The sequence below is a fragment of the Microtus ochrogaster genome (genome assembly GCF_000317375.1).
Source record: "Microtus ochrogaster isolate Prairie Vole_2 chromosome 14 unlocalized genomic scaffold, MicOch1.0 chr14_random_2, whole genome shotgun sequence".
Taxonomy (NCBI): Eukaryota; Metazoa; Chordata; class Mammalia; order Rodentia; family Cricetidae; genus Microtus; species Microtus ochrogaster.
The window spans coordinates 3,155,596-3,176,274 of NW_004949097.1; the positions used below are offsets into that span (position 1 = coordinate 3,155,596).

The window sequence follows — 20,679 nt, forward strand, 5'->3', positions numbered from 1 at the left end:
TTTCCTTCCGACAGGATCTCATATCCCAGTCTGACCTTGAACTTGCTATATAGTCTCGGACGGCCTTGACCTACTGATCCTCTTGCCTCTGCTCCTAGGCAAGGATCATGGGACCTGCCTGGATGTGCTCTCACTCATTATCAAGGCATCATTCTTTTCTTCATATTCTACTGCAGTTTTTCATTCTTTGGCAAACACAACTGTCTTGACTCTGTGGAGCCAGTCTTCATGTCATTCATATTGCTGCCAAGGGGAAGATAGAGGAGAGAACAATGCGGACAGGTCACCTCTTCCCAGTCTGTATGTGCAGACAGGGAGAGCAGACTAGACCTTGGCTTGGCGATGCCCTGCACCACACTGTGGGGAATGGAATTGGGAAGGGCTGAATCTGAGGTATAGATATTAGCGTTGATGAAGGAGTGGAGAGAGACTGGGAAGTAATCCAAAGGTAGATGGTGCAGCTGGCTTACAACTGACTCTGCCTGCATTCATGTGGGGAAGGACTATTGTCCCTAAATGAACAGAACAGAACTTGCGACAGACCTGCCCCTTAGCAGAGCAACTGGGTGGCAACATGAAGGACCAGAGTGGGATTACTTACTTTTCCTAAAGAGCATGCTATTTTTTTGTCTATTGTGATATCTAGAATCTCTCTCTCTTTTTTTTAATATTTATTCATTTATTAATTAATTATGTATACAATATTCTGTCTGTATGTATGTCTGCAGGCCAGAAGAGGGCACCAGACCTCATTACAGATGGTTGTGAGCCACCATGTGGTTGCTGGGAATTGAACTCAGGACCTTTGGAAGAGCGGGTAATGCTCTTAAACCTCTGAGCCATGTCTCCAGCCTGAATCTCTTTTCTAAAGGTTATTTCCCACAATATCCCCAGAGCTGCTTTTAAAACGTTGATCAGTTAAATAACCCACTTCTTTTCTGTTTTTAAATTATGTGTACTGGTTAGTACAACTTGACACAAGCTAGACTAGTTTGGGAAGAGGGACTTTCAAATGAGAAAATGGCTCCATAGGATTGGTCTACATAGACAAGTTTGTAATGCCTTTTCTTAGTTATTGGTTGATGGTAGAGGGCCCAGCCCATTGTGGGTGGTGCCATTCTTGGGCTGCTGGTCCTGGGTTCTGAACCAGCCGTGGAGAGCAAGCCAGTAAGCAGCACCCCTCCATGGTCTCTGCATCAGCTCCCCCTGCTCGGTTCCTGCTCTGACCTCCCTAGATGATGGACGGACTCCAAGTTATAAGACATAATAAATCCTTTCTTTTCCAACTGGCTTTTGGTCATAGTATTATCACAGCAATAGAAACCTAACGAAGACACTATGCATTTTAAAAGATGTACTTATTTTATGTTATGCACATGAGCACTGTGCCTGAGCGTATGCCCAGTGCCCACAGAGGCCAGAAAAGACATCAGAACTGGGGCTGGAGTGTGAGTCTCCATATGGGTTGGTACTGGGGACCGAATCTGAGTCTTCTGGAAGAGCAGTCAATACTCTTGAGCCCTGAGTCTTGTTTCCAACCCATTTTAAGGAGAAGGTCTCATGCATCCTAGGCTTGCCCTGAACTTGCTATGTAATGACAGTATGACCCTGGACTTCTGATCTTCCTGCCTAAACCATGACACCTGGTTTAATGCCATGTTGGGGTTCTAGTCCAAGGCCCTTATGCTGGTCAGTACCCTCCCAGCCCTGGACCTTCTACATCTTTTTGATATTGTTTGTTTGTTTTGTGTCTGTTATTTTGTAATAGGGTCTTACTCATAGCTCTGGCCAACTCTCTGTAGACCAGGCTGGCCTTGAACTCACAGAGATCCTTCAGTCTCTGCTTCCCAAGTGCTGGGATTAGAGTTGTGTATGCCACCATGCTTGGCTGATGTCCTCCATACTTCTGATGACTTCTTATCATCCACAGCTTACAGTGGATACAGGTCGATCAGGTCCACCAGAACTTACTGCTTGGATAAGGCCCCTAATACTTCTCTGGGCCTCTCCCCTCTCCATACACTGCTCTCCGGCCACTCTGGGCCCCATGATTTCACTGAATGCTTACTCTCTTTCACTAAAAACTTCCATGCCCATTTCAAGTCCCACGTAGCCCTCTGTTGGAAGCCCACCTCACTTTCTCCAGAAGCAGAGCAGCTCCCTGCATGGACCAGGGAGCTCAAACCCATCGCTCAAACATCTGCTGGATCACTTGGGACTTTCAGATTCGCACATTAGTTTCTGCTCTCCTTCTTCATTAGACTAAAATTCCCCCAGGATAATGACTTTGTTTAGATTCATTCTATGTTGCCAAGGTGTCCAATCTTAACAGAATAGGCTTAACGAATAGAAAACTAGAAAGTAAAAATTTTACTTTTTGTGTTAATTTGAGAACCTCTTATTCATATAAGGACCTTGACCTCCTTCCTGAAGAAAAAAGTTTGATGGAGAAGGTAAAAAAAATATATATATCATGCACTATCTTCTGTTGGGGATTGTTATTTCAACATTGTAAAGATGTATTACTTTTGCTTGTGTTGTGGAATGTTACTTCCACTATGCAAAGGTGTGTTGCATTTGTTTATGTTGCATTAGTGTAATTAGGAGAAGGTGTTACAACTGTTTATGCTGTATTTATTTATTCATGGAAATAGGTGTTGCCTTTGTTTTACTTTGCCTGCCTAAGGGACCTGATTGGCCCAATAGAAAGATGAATGACCAATAGCTAGGCAGAGGTGGGGCTGGTAGGGAGAGGGAATAAGTAGGAGGAGGACTCTAGGCTTGAGGGAGATGCCTGGGTTAGTCAGCCAGGCAGCCACCAGCCGGAAACCAAGGAAACAGTGAAAGTAGAATATACAGAACTAAATAAAGGTAAAAAGCCCCAAAGCAAAACACAGATGAAGAGAAACGGGCTAAAATAAGTAGTAAGAGCTAGTGAGACAAGTTTAAGATAAGGCTGAACATTCAAAACTAATAAGTCTCTGGGTTGTGATTTGGGAGCTGGTTAGTGGCCCAACATAGGGTGCCAAATATATCAGGCTTTCTCTTGGGGCCAGTGTCCCCTACTCCAAGCCCACTCAGAAAAAAAACCCAAACAACCAAACAAACCCGCGAAGACCGATCTACGATTGTGAAACATACAGATCCGGTTTAGAGCAGGCTTACCTTTTAACAACTGGCAGTTGTATGTGCTCAGGTTCCCAACAGACCGCAAGTTTATCGACTCTCCTTTGGGGTTGCGGCTCTTACTTACGACTTCAAATACCTCATAGGGGGGGATCAAGACTTCCTTCCGGAAAGAGAAGCCTTGCAAAGAGGCACCCAGGCACGTAGCAATAGTAAACAGTGTCTGGTTTCCAGACTCCTGGGTCTCCTCCCTCAGCAGGGAGGCAGAGAGGAACTGGCCAAACCGAATGGTGGCACCCACATGGACTTCAAACTTCACGTTCTTCATCCCGTGATGCACGTCATAGCACAGGTCACTGTTCTTCGTGGCTCTCTCTTCCCTCAGCAGCTGGACGGCGGAGGTGAGGAAGTAATGCAAATACTTGAAGTGGAATGACTGTTGGTACTGCCCGGGAGACCCCACAGCCTTGGCCATGGCTGTGGCAAAGTCAGAGCTCACATTGTGATTCAACGTGTAGACCAAGATGGCCACAGCATGTGTGGTGGTCATGCTCTCGGGGAGGGTTTCCTCTTGGCTCAACCAGGTTAAGTGGGCTTTTTGCCAGGCTCTGGAGTAATACTTATGACTGCCTATTTCCTCCACGAAGTAGTCTCCTTGGCTTAGCTCCTCCAAGACCTGCTTGCTACAGCCTTGGTATTGATCATCGAAAGAATCTGGTGTCAAGTCAAGGTCAACTTTGAGAGCAACCTGTAAGAGAAAGAAATCTTGATTTGTGTTATCCAAGCCAGATAGACGGAAATGAGGTCACCGATTTGTTGTGTCCTACAGCGTTTTTTACAAGGGATAGTCAAGCCGTGTCTATTATAATGACCCCCGTGCTATTCCTACCTGGTCTGGGATTATCGTAATTCATAAGAAGCACACAGAACTCAAATGCTCATCTCGCCAGGAAGGAAGTGTTCTGTACCATAGAGCTCACAGGGTTTCTATATTTTGAATTTGTTGAAGAAATAAGGCACTAACTGTATAGTTTGATTTTACTTTCCACGTCCTTCAGCTTCCCTTCACAGGTGTTAAGAGAAGGACGTTAAGAGCTGGGTGTGGTGGCTCACGTTTATAAAACTAGCCCGTGGAAGGCTGAGGTAGGAGAACTGCTGTGAGTTGGAGGCCTGCTTGGGTACATGGTGAGTTCAGGCCAGCCTGGGTTACAGTGTGGGACCCTGCCTTGATGAACGATGAGTAAAAACTCAGGGTCAGAAATTGGGGTTCAACCTAAAGATCCGAAGTGCAAAATAGCCAGCCACTGGCTCTTCCCTCAACCTCAGTCTGAAATGCTGATCCTGCCTCCCAGAATCTCAGAATGAGACTTGTAGCGAGCCGGACAGGATCGCCATTACAAGATGGCACCAACATCCTGTCTTGTTGGTTATAAACAACTCCATATTTGGCTATGCCTTTGAGAGCTGCGTGTCCCCCCTTGCCCCCCCCCCCTACCGGCATGCTTGGTGGATAAGGGTCCTTGGGCCTATCCCGAAGCAGTCTGGTGTCAGCTGATGGTGGCAGCCAATCACAGGGCGACCCGTGTGCCAATTCCCTATATAAGCAGCTGCCGTAGTGCTCTCTGGGCCTCTCGCTTCCTGCTCTCTCGCTTCCTGCCCCTTGTTCCCTGCCTCTCTCGCTTCATGCTCCTTCAACCAAGGGCACTCCAATTAAAGCGTGATCTGAGAAGAATCCTCGTGTGGTGGTCGTTCTTCTTCTCTGGTCGAGGAGTTCGCCGCAGAGACTGTGTCTGAGAACTGTCTCTCCACCCCCACCCCCATTTTATATTCCTTTCTAGGTTTAGGATTAAAGGCATGCACCACTGAGATTAAAGTGCATGTCATTGTGGCTAAGGGGATTCAACGTGTGTGTTACCATAACCTGGTCGGTAAGGCTGGCCAGTGGGACTGTCTTACTCTCAGATCTGCAGGCAGTCTTTATTTATTAAAATACAATGGAAATGCCACTACACTGCCTTAACCCAACCTAGTCCAAACAAAACAACCTTAAATTAATATATATATTTAACTTTACCTCTTGCTGTGTACATGCACGTCCTTGGAGGCCAGAGGTCAATGCCACGGGTCCTCCTTTATTGCTTTCCACTCTGTGTTTTGAGATAAGTTCTCCCACTCAGCCAGGAGCTCAGCAGTTTAGCTGAGGGGTTAGCCAGTGATCTCTGGAGCTCTGGGGACCTACCTGTCTCCACACGCTGGTGCGGGGGTTACAGATGCCTTCCACCGTGCCTGGATTTCATGTGCTTTTTTAGGGACCCCCACTCAGATTGCCATGCTTGTGTGTCAAGCACTTTAACCCCGAGTCTTCTTTCCAGCCACCCTATCTTAAATGTTTAAACTGTATCGAAGAAAAATCTTGAGCGATAAGTAGTGTTAGGTTCTCCATGGGAGACTCTGGTGAAAAAAGCAAACTTCTTGCTTACTTAGATTCTGAAGAAAAAAGGAAGACAGCAAAAGGCAAACATGGAATCTAAAACATCCCCCTCCTTCCTCAATGAGGCCACGTGGGTGCAGGCAGCTCTGGGGCTGGTGGCAAGCTGGCTTAAGAGTATATTTCAGATCCAGTCAGACTTGTCTCCACAATGGCTGGCAGCTCTGAAGGCTCTCAGATAACATCTTGTCCTGGGGGGAAAAGCCCTCCTGTCACAGACTTAAGGTTAACCAAGCCCCAGTGTGGAGAGCAGAGCTGACTCCCTGTGTGCAGTTTTTCTTCCAAATCTTCTCAAGAAAGCACTGTTCCCAAGGGAGCCGGGTGAGCGGAGAGTGGGGCAGTGCCTAGGCGAGCCTGTCCTCTCTGTAGTGAGGGGACAGCACACTCCTTTGTGGCGGGGTGTTGGGGGAAACACTTGAGCACTGTCTAGGGAGCGCTGAAATGAAGCTAGTGGCTCCCTGGGTTCCATGGGCTCACTATTGAGAACCTTACCTGAATTACCCAGTTCAAACCTAGGCTTATGTCTCAGCAAAGCAATGATGCTTTTCTCACTAACAGAACGCATCAAAGGGCTAGATTCTGTCCAAGGTCAGTGCTGGTGGGGGTGGAGCTAGAAAGCACCCCCGGAGGTATTTTAAGTGTGTGAGTTATGATGATATGCTGTCTAGTTGCATATAATCTCGGTCCAGTTTTTAAGACCGATTGAATGATGTTAGGCAGTACATAAGATTTCAAAACAAGCTTCCATTAACCCCCCCAAGCATCACGTTCTGTCAAATATTACCATGTCACCAGATCTCAGGTATTTCCCCGTACCGTTGATCAATAGCTCATTTTCAGTATCTAGATCTTAAGTTAGAATACTCAAAACTTGTGCTGTCCCTACAAAGTTGTTTCGAGTCAAATAGGCTTATTTCACATGATTTGTCCCTTGGAAACAGTTATTTTAATACTTAAAAAGAATCAGGAAAATAGCTCTATGCCAGATCATCAATTATAAAAAAAAAAAAACAACTTTTTTTTTTTTTTTTAAATAGCAATTGTTTCCCTCAGTCTTCACTGAGATCCTTTGCTCTTGGATTGTGGTGTCTAAGTTTTTATCACTGAGGTGGCCACCAGGTATATGTCCATCCTAGTGGTGCGTAGGTCGCACAGATCACCGAGAGATCCCCTTTTCCATTACCCCTACCTCAGTGCTCCCCGCGGGGGTCTGCAAGGCACAGAGCGACAGCAGCAGCCACAGCGGTGTGACCTGTTCTCCTGGCAGCCACAGCTTCATCCTCCCGTCCTCTGTATTTGGTAGAAGCTTCCTCTTGGATCTACTGGTCAGTGGGCAGTAGTGGAGCTTTGGGTCAGAAGCGCGTCGTTGCCCTGAAAGCCGCAACCCGGAGTGAGCTCTAGAGCCCTCCTCTTGGCCTTTTCTATCTGGGCTGTGTCTGAGGTTCTGCTCCTGCAGCTGAGACTTCGGTTGAGCATCAACAACCGACAGCTTCCTCCAGCTCCTTTGTAAAGTTGAAGTCTCTGAAAGACTAGACACGCACACGGCACACAGAGATTGTCGAGCCGAGTCAGTTTCAAATTTTAAGAAGGTAAAGCCCGTCTCCCTATCTAGTCAGCATTCTGGGAAATGCCAAGGGTCTGCTCAGGGTCAGGCGCTGCAGTTCAGCCTTGGCTTTCCCAGAATGCAGGAAAAAGCATGCTCATTAGTGCTTGGGGCCAAGTCCCATTATCTGGAGCCCCAGGCTTTCATTGTGAGCGCAGCTGGGGAGATGCAATCTTAAGGTGGGCCTGTGTCAGGCTCGCCTGGTGCAGCAGATAGCCCTGCCCTGCACGGCCCTCCACAGGCAGCACACACTTTAAATGTATACTTTTGCTACTCTTCCACAGTGCCTTTGAAACATGCCCATCCGGAGATAGTGACTGTTGGGTTCAGAGTTTTGAACATTTGTTTCTTCTGAGAACTTCAGGTCCTCCATCCGTGATTCTGTGATTAACCCCACACACAGGATTCAAGTCAGCACTTCCATGGTTAGACATTTCCTGCTAAACTCTGAATTCCCGTCCACTCTCCTCCTGACCTGTCAGATGCTGCTAACTCACAGATGTTTGCTATTTATGTTTCCTGCCTCTTATCTCATGCTGAAGAGAAACCAAATCCTCTTCTTGGAAATCCTGGTCTCGCTTGCTTTTTGCAGCTTTAAAGAATGCCCATCCAAAGTCTCCGAAAACCATGGCAGTTCTTCCTCAACAGAAGATCGGAATGTAGATCTACAGAAGCCTAAGAGAGGAAGCACAAATTATCCTTATCTTCCAAACACAAGTTATTGTTTGGAGAAGCCACTGTTCTGATTTAAATTTTGGCTTTATACCCCCCCCCCCACTCACATGCACACACACCACAGCAGAAATGAAGCCACAAGACTTTGTGTACTGTTTCTCCTTAATATTTATTTATTTGTTTTGTGTGTGTGTGTGTGTGTGTGTGTGTGTGTGTGTACAACTTGAGTATATTCCTCTGTCATTCTCCACCTTAGTTTTTGACCTAGGCTTTCACTGAACCTGGAGCTCACAGATCTGGGCATACAGGCAGGGGAGCCTCCCAGCTCTGCCTCCCCAGCCCTGGGATTGCCGGCCTTCACTGTGCCCTTTTTGGTGCCGTTTGTCCTATGAGTTCTAAGGTCCTCACGCTCAGGTCTTCAGGCTTGCGGGGCAAGGGCACTGCCAGCTGCACCATCATTCTAGCCCTATTGATTAATATTTCCAGAGATCTTTGTTTTTGAGACAAGGTCTCATGTAACCCAGGCTGGCTTTGAACTCACAATGGAATCGAGGATGATCCTCATCTTTTGCTCACCTCTCCCTCCTGGGTTTAGGGATAGCAGAATGAGCCATCATAAACCTGTTTATATTGTACTGGGAAGCAAACCCAGGGCCTTATGCTAGGAAAGCGCTCTACAAACTTAGCCACATCACAGCCATCACCTTAATATTTTACTGCATACATGTCCCTCATAATTTATCAAGGTGTGTGTGTGTGTGTGTGTGTGTGTGTGTGCAGCTTGAACTTGCCTTGAATTCTTTTGTTTTTTTTTTTTTCAAGACAGGGTTTCTTGTAGCTTTGGAGCCTGTCCTAGCACTAGCTCTTATAGACCAGACTGACCTCGAACTCACAAGATCCGCCTGCCTCTGTCTCCCAAGTGCTGGGATTAAAGGCGTGTGTCACCAACATCCAGCTTGCCTTGAATTCTTGATCCTATGCCCTCTGACTCAGGAGTCCTGGGATTACAGGTGTGTACCACAGCTCTGAGCTTAAGATAAAGTCATGTTTATTGTTTCCCATTACTACCTAAGACATCACAAAATTATTTTGCTGGCTGACAATCAGAATGCATAGATGGAGACATTAAAACTAGAAAAAAATTGGGCAAGGGTAAGTATAAAAGAACAATTTACTAAGAGGTGAATTTAGCCGCTTTCTTAATTGACTTTTAAAATGACTTTAAGTGAGGCATATTTTACTTTATAATTCTTCCTTTCTCTCTCTCCCTCTTTCTTTCTTTCTTTCTTTCTTTCTTTCTTTCTTTCTTTCTTTCTTTCTTTCTTTCTTCCTTTCTTAATTTTTCCTTTCTTCCTTCCTTCTCTCCCTCCCTCTCTCTCTTTCTCTGTGTGTGTGTTGGGGGAGACTAACTCTATAGCCTTAGCTCTCCTGGAACATTACTACTGGCCTCAAAGTTACAGAGATGCACCTGCCTCTGCTTCCCGAGTGCTTTGATTGACGGTATTTGCTACCACAGCCAGCTACTCTGTAAGCTTTAAACTTATATTACAACCATTTTCATTTTCAACTGCCAAGGAATTTTGAGTCGTGCAGTGAAGGCTGTGTGCTTTGTCTCTGCCTGTTTTTTTCCAGTAGCTCTGCCTCATGAACCATGACACAGTTTTAAAGCCAGGAAACAAACGCTGGTAGGCTGTGTGTAGTTCTGAGGCATTTCATCACGTGCGCAGCCTTGAGGAGCCACAGCCTCTAGCGACGTCAAACTAGGGGCTGGACAGATGGCTCGGTGGGTAAGAGCGCTTGCTGTTTCCACAGGGGACCTGGGCTTGGTTCCTAACACCCACATGGCAGTTCACGGTAACCTGCAATTCCAGCGACAGGGGATCCTACACCCTCCTCCAGCGTCCACAGGCAGAAGGCACACACGTGATGCAGACGTACGTGCAGGCAAGACTCCCATACAAAACAAACAAACTATGAGAGGAGTAAAGCTAGGTATCCTTCTAAAGCCCTCCCTGATGACCTTGTGACCTGGGAGTCACACCTTCCCTCTCCTCCCCCCCATCTCTAACTCTAGAAGGGTGCCCAGTCTTCCCATCCGGGCAGCTTTGTCACACGAAGGCTATGGATAAATAGATCATACACGGTGTCATTTTAACTTTCCCCACTTAGCATAGTGCCCTTGACGTTACTGTGCAGGATTTATGTGTTGTGGTTGCACAATAACCCTTCACTATGGTGCTCTCACTAATGGACCATAGCGTGCTCTATCTCAAGAAGACCCCGCCCGCTCTGTGGTTCTGCTTAATGCTGCTCATTGTTACTTCCTGAGCACCTGACTTTGGACCAGCTCCTCAGCATCTCTGTTGCTCAAATTCCTGGCGGGTTCAATTGGGGGATAAATTGGGTCCTGGGGGACCTCTCTGAAGTAAACCTAGAGTGTCCGAGGAATGCAAACAATTGCTATCTCCAGCGCCAGACTTTACAGTGCGCCATTGGGCTTATTTTAAATTTTGTGCGATTTCTACTAACTCTTGGATGTGGCTTCAGCGTAAGCCTGGTGTGTGTTTCTCACAGTTTTGAAGACACGATCCAGAGAACTGAGCGTTGAGGCGCAAATGTGTATTTCTAGATTTAGTAGCAAGTGCCAGCAGTGTCTGAAAATAGCCCCTTAAGATGTTTTAGACTCTTAAGATTCCTCACGGTCAGCTGCATGAGTATACTGAGGCAGGGAGAGCTACAGTTAGGATCTGACCTTTGGGCTGTGGCTCCCTAGCCACTCAGAGCGCTGGCTGAACCAGCTTTAAAGTCAGTGATCCTTGCTGGGCCTCGGCTTCCTGGAGACTTGGGAAGTTTAACAAAGGAGTTATAGTCCTACTTTATTGAGAGGGTGCTGTGTTTTGAGTCTATTTTGATTATGATTTTTTTGTTTGTTTTTTTAAAACAGGGTTTCTTTGTGTAACAGCCCCACCTGTGGTGGAACTAGACCAGGCTGACCTCGAACTCACAGAGATCCGGCTGCCCCTGTCTCCCAAGTGCTGGGATTAAAGGCGTGTGCACCACCACTGCGCAGATTGTTTATTATTTTGTTTGTTCTCTCTGCCTACAAGAGAGCCTTAAGAAGAGATTTTAAGAAATATTTATTTATTTAAATTTGAATATTTTATTTATTGTTATTTTTAAATATTTTACCTTCCTGTATGTCTGTTTGCCGTGTGTGTGCCTGGTCCCTCTGACGCTCAGAAGAGGGCATCAGATCCTCTGGGACAGGAGTTACAGGCATATGTGAGTCACTGTGTGGGTGTGGAGAATCGAACTCAGTTTCCCCGCAAGAGCAGCCAGAGCTCTTAACCACAGAACCATCTCTCTAGCTTCCAATTTATTTATTTATCTTTGCATGCCTGCTTGAGTTTATGTACACTGTGTGTGCATGTGCCCCTGGAGGTCAGCAGGTGGCAGAGGGTCCCCTGGAACTGGGCTTAGGTATGGGTGGCTGTGATGGGGGGTGCTGGACCCTGGACACGGGGTCCTTTGCAAGAGGTTAAGTGCTCTTTCTCTCTGAGCTACCTCTCCAGGCCTAGAAACATAACTGTCTCTCTGCAGATGTAACTGGGCTGCTGAGTTGAGGATTTGGGAAGCTGAACGCCTTACTTACTTTTCTCTCCTTCACAGTTCGCTGTCTCCCCAAAGTCTAAATGACTGTGTCATTTTAAAATTATTGTCTGGGAAGTTTTTTGTTAACGTTTTTTTACTGCGCACGCCAGTTCTAGAGTGTGATCACTAGAGGGCAGCAGAAACTTTGACATCATTTTAATGGCGCTCGTGTGTGTGTGTGTGTGTGTGTGTGTGTGTTGGGGGAGGTAAAGGAAAAGGAAGTGTTTTTATTGTGATTTTCAGACTTTGCACGAAGTAGTTTGGTCACTAGAGGGTCTTGTCTGGCGTCGGGGAGAACTGTGTAGTGTCTCACGATTCTTTGCAGTTCTTGTTGAGATTCTGAACTCTCCACATAGCAGCTTTTAATTTTATTGCTAGTAGTCCATGCTGTTCCCAGAAAAGCGGGTTGGTAGAGGCCCTGCAATTTGATAGTCAGATTTTTTTTTTTTTTTGCTATTTGTATTAACTTCTCAGTTCTCATTTGCCTTCAACACCTTTAGGGAGAGCGAAACTGGAAGCTACTGATGTACCTGCGGATCCATGCTCAACCTATTGAGAATGCATCTGGTGCTGATTCTGTTTCCTCCAACACCCAGAAAAATCTTTGTTGAATGAATGAATGAATGAGTGAATTGTGGACAAATACTCTTAAGTTTCAGCACCTACTGTGTGACTCATCATCCCAATAAATCCATTCATTCGGGATAGTCCTTTAAAATATATATAATACTTTAATCAATTCTTTGAAATTTTCACACACTCTATTTTGATCATATCCATGCCCCATTCCCACCCCCGCCCAGCTCCTCCTAGATCTTCATCCCACCTTTACCCCACCCCTCCTGACTTTGCATCCTTTTAAAAAATTCTCCCACCATGAAGTTCAATTTGGTTGACCTGGCAGGGTTCACCACATAAAGAAAATGCTCTCCCTCTCATAAAAGCCATCAGCCATCAATAGCTTCTCATTTAGTGGTGGGGGCTTGTAAGTCTCTCCTGATCCATGCTGGAATGTTGGTTGCCTTGATTTGTGCAGGAAACCCCAGCTGCTGTGAGTTCATGAGGGTGGTGGTCCTGTCATGTCCAGAGACACTGTTATACCCCGCTACTGCCTGGCACTGGCTCTTCCAGCCCTTCCCCCGGCTCCTGGATGGTCCCTGAACCTTGGACTTAAAAGGGTGTGTGTGTGTGTGTGTGTGTGTGTGTGTGTGTGTGCTATAGATGTCTCTATTTGTGGCTGAGTACTCTCCACTGACATTTACCTTTCCACTCTGATCAGCTGTGAATCTCTGGACTGTCACTGTCCACTGCATGCAGACACTTCTCTAATAAAGACTAAGAGCTGCAGCAGGCCTTATGTCCAATCAGAGACTGGCTGGTTGCCCCAGTAACACCTGCACCACCATTGCACCTATGGGCATAGTTTACCACACCATTGGACACATCTCTTAATGTCCCTAAGAATCCTAAGGCCCAAATGAGCAGGCAGGCATATGTCCAGGGACAGGGGCTGAGTCTGTCTGGATTTTGAGGACACAGCTAATGGTGGAAAACCCAGCATAGCTCTGGGACCATCTCACTTCCTGAGCCGAACAACCATCAGGAATACTAGGTATGGGAGCAGCCGTCTGTTTTGGGCTGCTTTCAGCTGCTGAGTATTATGGGAGGGAACTTCATGAAGATTGAGGCGTTTTGGAGGCAGAGTCTTATGTAGGCTGAGCTATGAGTCACAACACCTTACTTTACACCGGTGCTGGGGGCTGAACTCAGGGATTCATGTGTGTGAGGTGAGCATTCTTCCACCTCAGCCACACCTCCAGCCTCAATGACAAAGGTTTAGGAGCCAAGAGTGACTCCCTGGGAAAAGCACTTGATCCAAGACAGATGACCTCTGACATAGTCGAGAGACAGCCTACTCCCTTACATTGTCTTCTGACCCCCAACTTGCTACCCCCAACTTGTGCATCTCCCCCCCAAAATATTTTTAAAGAATAAAAAAATAAAAATGTACTTAGCACATGGCTTTGCAGGGTGGGATTCCTAACACCTGGTAGAGCCTTCTTCCTGTGTCTCCACATAGCAGAGGCTATCACATGGCGAGGGCTATCTCAGGATCTCAGTTCATTCTAACTACCTGTTTCAGGTCCTACCTTCAAATGCTGCAAACATAAACTTGGGAGCTAATTTTCTAAAGCATCAGTGTTTAGGGGACACATTCATTCTTTTTTTTTTAAATTTTTCGAGACAGGGTTTCTCCGTAGCTTTTGGTTCCTGTCCTAGAAATAGCTCTTGTAGACCAGACTGGACTCGAACTCACAGAGATCTGCCTGCCTCTGCCTCCTGAGTGCTAGGATTAAAGGCGTGCGCCACCACTGCCTGGCTTGGGGGACACATTCAAATCAGAGTACCATTTATTCAGTTTTTAGTAATGTGTCTGGGAGGCAGGAATCCCATGTGAAGTCCCAGAAATGTAGCGGTAACCTAATGTATGTGGTCCAAATTCCCAAGAATACATAGTTTTGAGGGTCACTCATGGATAACGGTGGCACAAGACTTAGGCAAACAGCACTGTTTCCCAAAGGGAATACCAGACCAAACCAAACAAACAAAATTTAAACACTAATATTCACTTTAAGTTGCTAGGGAAGTGAAATTACAACTAACAAATGGTCCTAAATTGTCAGTTTTTAGCGGAAGATGAAAGCTCTAAAAATTACAAGACAGAATGCTGAGGGTGCTAGAAGTCACATTCTAAGGAAGAATGTGGTCCCAGATAAGCCTAAGAGAGAGATAGAGGAGGGTAAGGGAAGCTTCTTACATCTAACATCAGGGCACTGTGTCCCAGGTTCCTTCAAGGACCCCATGTGAGGCTTATAACAAGCTGTCCAGACCCAGGGAGGACCACGCGTTCTGAGAGGGAATGAGTGGGCTCATCTGTGGGCATAAGGGTGGAAGAAATGCTTGATACAGCAAAGGGCTGGGGATGTCATTACGTTAGCATCAGCAGCGCCCTTCTAGCGAAGGGTTTTAACTCTATGTGTAGGTAGATAGATAAATCTTCTTGAAACCCAGACCCATGAAGAGTGTATATTCATTCTCACTCCCCCGCTCCAGGGGCTAAGTTTGAGGCTGTGTCAAGAGACAGAGAGAGTTCCTTCCTCCACACACGACAAACTTAATAGTAAGGAAGAAGCAGGGAAGAGCAGACAGCTACAAAGGCAGGAAGGATGGAGATGATTCCTGGTTCCCAGTTTTGTGGTACTTGTGTGATAAAGTCTGCGGAGAGCCTGAAGTAGAACAGAAGCCCTGGGAAATTCCCTCAGTGCCCCAATTTCCCCACTGAGCTCAAGGCACAGAAGCCACAGCTGTTTGAACAGGGACATGTGGTTCCCTTAGGTGACGTCAACATACCCAACTAAACTCAGCTCAGAAGCTCACTAGGTTGGCTGGCTGCTCAGCAGAAGACAGTGTGTGTCCATTTCAGGCACCACTGACTGTTGTGGACCATTATCTATGTAAAGATGTGTCACATTTGTTTATGCTGTGGATTGTTACTTTATAACTGTAAAGATATGTTACATTTGTTTATGCTGTGGACTATTACTTTATAACTGTAAGGGTGGGTTACATTTGTTTATGCTGTGGATTATTACTTTATATCTGGAAAGATGTGCTACATTTGTTTCTGCTGCATTTGTTTAATTATGAAAAAAAAAATGTGTTGCTGTTTCAGCTGGCCTGCCTAAGGCACGTGATTGGTCTAATAAAAAGCTGAATAGCCAGTAGCTAGGCAGTAGAGGGATAGGCGGGGCTGACGGGTACAGAGAATAAGCAGGAGGAAAAATCTAGGTTCAAAAAGAATGAGCAAGAAGAAGAGAAGGAGAAGGGAACAGGGCGAAAAAGAGACGCACGCCTGGGGCCAGAAACCAGGCAGCAGCCAGCCTGCCAGATGTTGGGGAAAACAGGAAAGTAAGCCACACAGAAAGAAAGGTAAAAGCCCTGAGGCGAAAAATATATAAAGAGAAACAGGTTAATGTAAGTTAAAAGAGAGAGCCAGAAACGAGTCTAAGCTAGGCTGAGCGTTCACAACTCCTAAGTCTCTGTCATGGCTTGGCGGCTGGTTGGCGGCCCCAAAGAAAAAGCCTGGTACAACTGACCTCAGCCCAAACTCTGTCTCTACACACAGTACCCCACAACTCAACAGAAAATTTTGATACGCACACCCCTAAATAAAACATTAATTCCTCACACAATTAGCTGCCAACTGTGGACGAGGTTGAGGGCTTCCTGACTACAAACAAGGAATTCAGACCATTGTTAAGCCATAAGCCCCTCACAGAAATATGATCAAAGCTGGGCCAGGCACTGGGGCTGGTAGACAGGGTTCACGCCTCGCGTTCTCACACTCTTTGGGACCTTACGCGCATGTTTGCTTAATTGTTTCTTAGATTTTCTTGCAGCGCCTCTAGGCTCTAAAACGGATTTCTTCCAGTTCCCATGGCCTTTAGAGACACCATGGGTTACAGCAATGCAGCATTTTCATCCTTTCTGTTTGGAGTTTATTTATTTTTGTCACAGGGTTTCATGGAGTCCAGGTGGCCTCAAACTAACTAAACAGCTGTCTGGCCTTGTGCCCCTGGTGCTCCTGCCTCTGCCTCCCAGATGCTAGGCTTACAGGCTTGTACCACCACGCCCGCCTAGAGTTGGGTTATCTTAAAATACCTAATTTGTTCTAGGACTTGACATCTCCTTATTGCCAGAACATAGGTCCCACACAGCTGAGAAGAGACAAGGGCTTTTGTTTTTGATGTCTTTGAACTTCCCGGGTGAACTCAGCGGATCCTTAGCGTCATAAGCAGCAGGCAGAAGTCATGCCAGTGATACGTTAATCGATCTTTAGCTGTGTACACGGTGGGGAAAATGGGTAAATCAAGACTTTCTGACATGGTCTTCCTAGCTCAGTGGATTCCAGTTCTGTCTACATTTGAAAGACGACGGTATTTTTGTTGTTGCTCTTCCTATAGAAGAAAATTATGCTTTTTGCAAATAGAGGTTTTTCAAGCTCAATACATGTTTGATTGTAAATGTGTTCATTGAAAGCCATGATGCTATTATCTTAAGGCAGAAAACCGCAAGACACATTTATCTGAAATGTAACATGGGGTTTCTAGTCTTAGTGTGTGGTTTCATCGCTTCATTAATAGCAATTTTCTTTCCTAAATTAAAAGAACATATCTTCGAATGTTTCTGCAGGCTGGCAGATCTTTGGGTAAAGCCCTAATTGCTGTCAAGGAAAACATCATTTTCCAGGCAATGTGCTGCGGCCGCACAGTTATGCTTTCATGGGAGCCGTGGACAAGGCTGTACTGTCATGTTGAGAAAGGAAAGTTTTGGGCCATCTGGTGCCTCTGGATTCTCCCTGCAGTCACACAAACATTGACATTCGGTGACTAATGAGCAGGAAAACAGCTCCACACACCCAGAATCCAACTTGAACATTGTTCACGTTTTGACCAGGTAGAGTGGCTGGCTCAACATCTCTCGGTGAGCTGAACTGTGACTTTCCGGAGCTGGCAGCAGAAAAGACGGGGAGGCTACATGCCCCATCTCTACTCGCTCATGTGTGCCTGACCACCCGCGGACTCTTGACGTTTAGCTAGGTGTTCGGGTCACAGAGGTTGATGGCACTGAAGCAGAGGTCATTATGGAAAACTTCATGGCGTCCACGAGACAGGCTGAATATTCTTCACCGTGGGGAGATGCTTAACGGGGGCATGATCTGAGGAAGCTGATCCCAGATCACATTCTACCTTGAAACAAGGAGTAAGAGAGAAAGGAAAGGAAGATGAGAGACACTGAATAGGCAGATTTATTTCAGTATTTTACATTTTTTAATGATTAAAAACATCAATTAGATTTAGTTCAAAAAGCATTTAAAGGGGCCGGAGAGACAACTCATTGGTTAAGAGCATAGCTACTCTTTTGGAGAACCTGCGTCGGTCTCCAGCACCTACATAGCAGCTCGCAGCCGTCTGTAACTCCAGTTCTAGGGGATCTGATGCCCTCTTCTGCCTTCCATGGCACTGCAAGCACATGATACGCATTTATAATACAAGCAAATACTCATACACATAAAATAAATAGTAAGCCTTTTCAAAAGAATTTGAGTTTTAGAAAATGAAGAGATACATAGTATATTCTTTTATATTTCTGTGTATAGCATAGGAGAAACCATGTATTAAAGATTTGTGCTAGGAAATAAAGCAAAGGTAGGAGTCTCAACTGGCTTAACAATTCAAAACTTGCCTTCCCTTTCTCTGTTACACATTTAAATGTGTCTTGTCATGAGAAGCATACCCCAGTGGCCCTCTCCAAACTGAACTTCTCTTAGAGTTTGAATTAAAACTTAATAACTTGTCTTTATTCTTTGATCATAACCGGACCCACAGGAACCACATTTTTCCTTTTCCACAGATTATATCCTTTGCATGACCTGATTTGTATGACATTTGTATATTGCTTGTTCCAAATCAAACAGCATTTCCCCTCCCTCCCTCGCTCCTTTCTTCTTTTCCTTTTTGGTTTTATTGAGGCAGGGTATCACATAGCCTATCCTTGCTTTGAGCTCACTATATAGCCAAATCTGATCTTGAACCTTTGATCCTCCTGCCTCCACCTCCTGAGTGATGGGATTACAGACCTGTGCCATCATGTCTGATTTTATGCGGTGCTAGGAATTGAACCCAGGACCTTGTTGCATGCTAGTCAAGCATCTTAACAACTGAGCTATGTCCCTGGACCCACTGACCACCAGGATTAGTTTTAAATCCTTTTGCTTTTTGTGTTCCATCTCTGGACAGCAGTGCCCTGCTCTCTAGATCTCACGGCTTAGGCTCATGAGCTGAGCAGCACACAAACATCCATTCTGATTTAAGAGATGTATTCCTTTGGATGTTTGAAAAGAAACGGGAGGGCTGTGTGAGAAAGGCCTGTGTGGGGGCTCTGTTCTTCCAGGTTTAGGCTTTTTTCTGTAGCATTTTGAGACAGAAGAAGGCACAGAAGGGGTCCCAGTTAAGCTCTGAGAGGAACAGCCAAAGGTGATTTGCTTCTTGCCACTAAAAGAGCTATTTTGTCGGTTTTCTCTGAGCACCCACTTTGGCAAGAGCAGAGCAGGATGGCTTCTGTGGTAGATAAGAAGCGGTTCTGGGGGGCAGCCTGGTGGGAAAGCCAGAAACTCATCAGCTTGCACACTGGGATGACCCGGAGGAATGCACAGGACCAGTCGAGCGCTTTACTCTCTGCAATCTTAATTCACCCCGCCGAGTTCCTATATAGCCTCTGGAGGTAATATCTGTTTATCTTCCGTGTGAGGAGATAAATCACAACATTGTTTAAATTGTTACGTGCGCGCACACCGGGCAGGCTCAGACCTGCAGCCTGGCTTTGAAGATCCCTAAGGGCAGCATTGTGAAATCCAGTCCATTTTGGGGAAAATCATGGGCTCAGAAGCTTATTTCCATCTTTCAGGTCACAGAGTGCAAAGGGGTAAAAAAAAAATTCTGTAAATGTTTTTATACTTTGAAGCATGGTTTTGTTTTTCCTTCTTGCAAAATTATTTGATTTTTGTCCAAAGGACCCAGTGTGTTCTAGAAAAGAGACAGATCGCCTGTCACTAGAAAATGATTTCTTTCTCTCCATATACCTTTTCTTATATTTAAAATAAATTACTAGGGTATTTTAATTATGCCTATTGATGGCCCTCATTATGACACTTTTAGATACATTAGGGAGGCAATGTATCTCAATCATATACATTTGTTCTCATGCCCTCTCATGCCCCCTCCCCAACCAGTCTTTGTCACCTTCCCTCTGCTTGTGTGTGTGTGTCCCAGTGAGCTTCACTAAGGTTGGTTACAGGGACATGGGCACTTTCCAAATGGCTATACAGCTGATGGAAACCTCTGCCCTTCCCCTCCCCATTCCTCCAGGAGGGGTGGAGCCCCAGGATTCGCTCCTTCTTCCATGATGGGGTGTTGATGGGCCCAGTCTTATACTGGTCTTATTCAGGGAATCCCAGCTGCCATGACTGGAGAATTTTTACACATAATTCAAACGTATGACTGTGATCTCCACGAATGTCTCATCAGAAACCGGAACCGGGTGAGAGCAGGCTTCTCTTCTCCATAAAACATTAGAATGGTGATTCTCTCTCTCTCTCTCTCTCTCTCTCTCTCTCTCTCTCTCTCTCTCTCTCTCTCATCATTGAAAGTCCAGCCAATTTGCCTTCCATGACCATTTAAATTTTCCCTTCACAAGAAGGCCTTCAAGACTTCCCAGCTGTATCAGCGAGTGTCTCATTCCCCTGTGTGTTTGGAAGAGATGACTGCAAACTGCCTTTGGGCTTCTACTGGACTTTATCGTTTTAATTTCATTATCCAGGATGTCCCCACTATTTCTCTACAAATCTGCATTTACCTGCAAAATGGAAAAGAATCTCTTCTTTCTGAGCTATGTTTTGGTACACTGTAGTGCGTGGGATCCAACTCATTGCTGGGGCAAATCACAGCCCTTTAGAATTTTCTTTAAATACTTTTATAATTCAAGAACCTTGACTCTTTTGGAACCCTTCCAAAATTTCTCCTTGAGTTGGAATTCTCGCTCAAGCACTTTGAAAACTTCCACGCATGCGCAGATAGTTTTTTTTTTTTTACTTTATTTGTTGCCAGAAGGTGGCAGTTCTCCTTAGATGGGGGGGGGGGGCAAGACTTGTGTATTGCTGTACCCAAAGTAAAGGGACCAGAGGGTTTCTAGGCAAACATCATAAAAAGCGCCCTGTTTTAACTAAGTGGGCAAAGAGCACATTTCTTGAACAGTCTTTTTCAAAGCCTAACCTCATGCTTGAATAACCCCAGATGACTCAGGTTCCTGGCTTTCATGTTTCCTGGTTTGCTTTCAATGCCTGAATTCAGAAAAAGGAGAGATGGAAAAACCCCCTCGGGTCACCCAGTTCATTTCTCTAGAGGAGTTAACAGATGCATCTCAGCTTGCACAGACCCCTCCTGTGTGTGTCAGCATACTAGAGGGGCCTCTCAGGGTGCACAGACCCCTCCTGTGTGTGTCAGCATACTAGAGGGGC

The 20,679-nt window shown here is 45.7% G+C and overlaps 1 protein-coding gene across 1 annotated transcript in view; it reads right to left on the bottom strand.

Moving 5' to 3' along the window:
* The window catches only part of Art4 (ADP-ribosyltransferase 4 (Dombrock blood group)), a 14,048-nt gene extending 7,155 nt beyond the window's left edge, over window positions 1-6,893 (bottom strand). The window contains exons 1-2 of the mRNA XM_005364526.1: window positions 6,804-6,893; window positions 3,166-3,874 (exon numbers count right to left, since the gene is read on the bottom strand). Of these exons, the coding sequence (XP_005364583.1) occupies window positions 3,166-3,874; window positions 6,804-6,893 (799 nt within the window). The remainder of the gene's footprint in view (window positions 1-3,165; window positions 3,875-6,803) is intronic.
* Window positions 6,894-20,679: the final 13,786 nt, after the last annotated feature.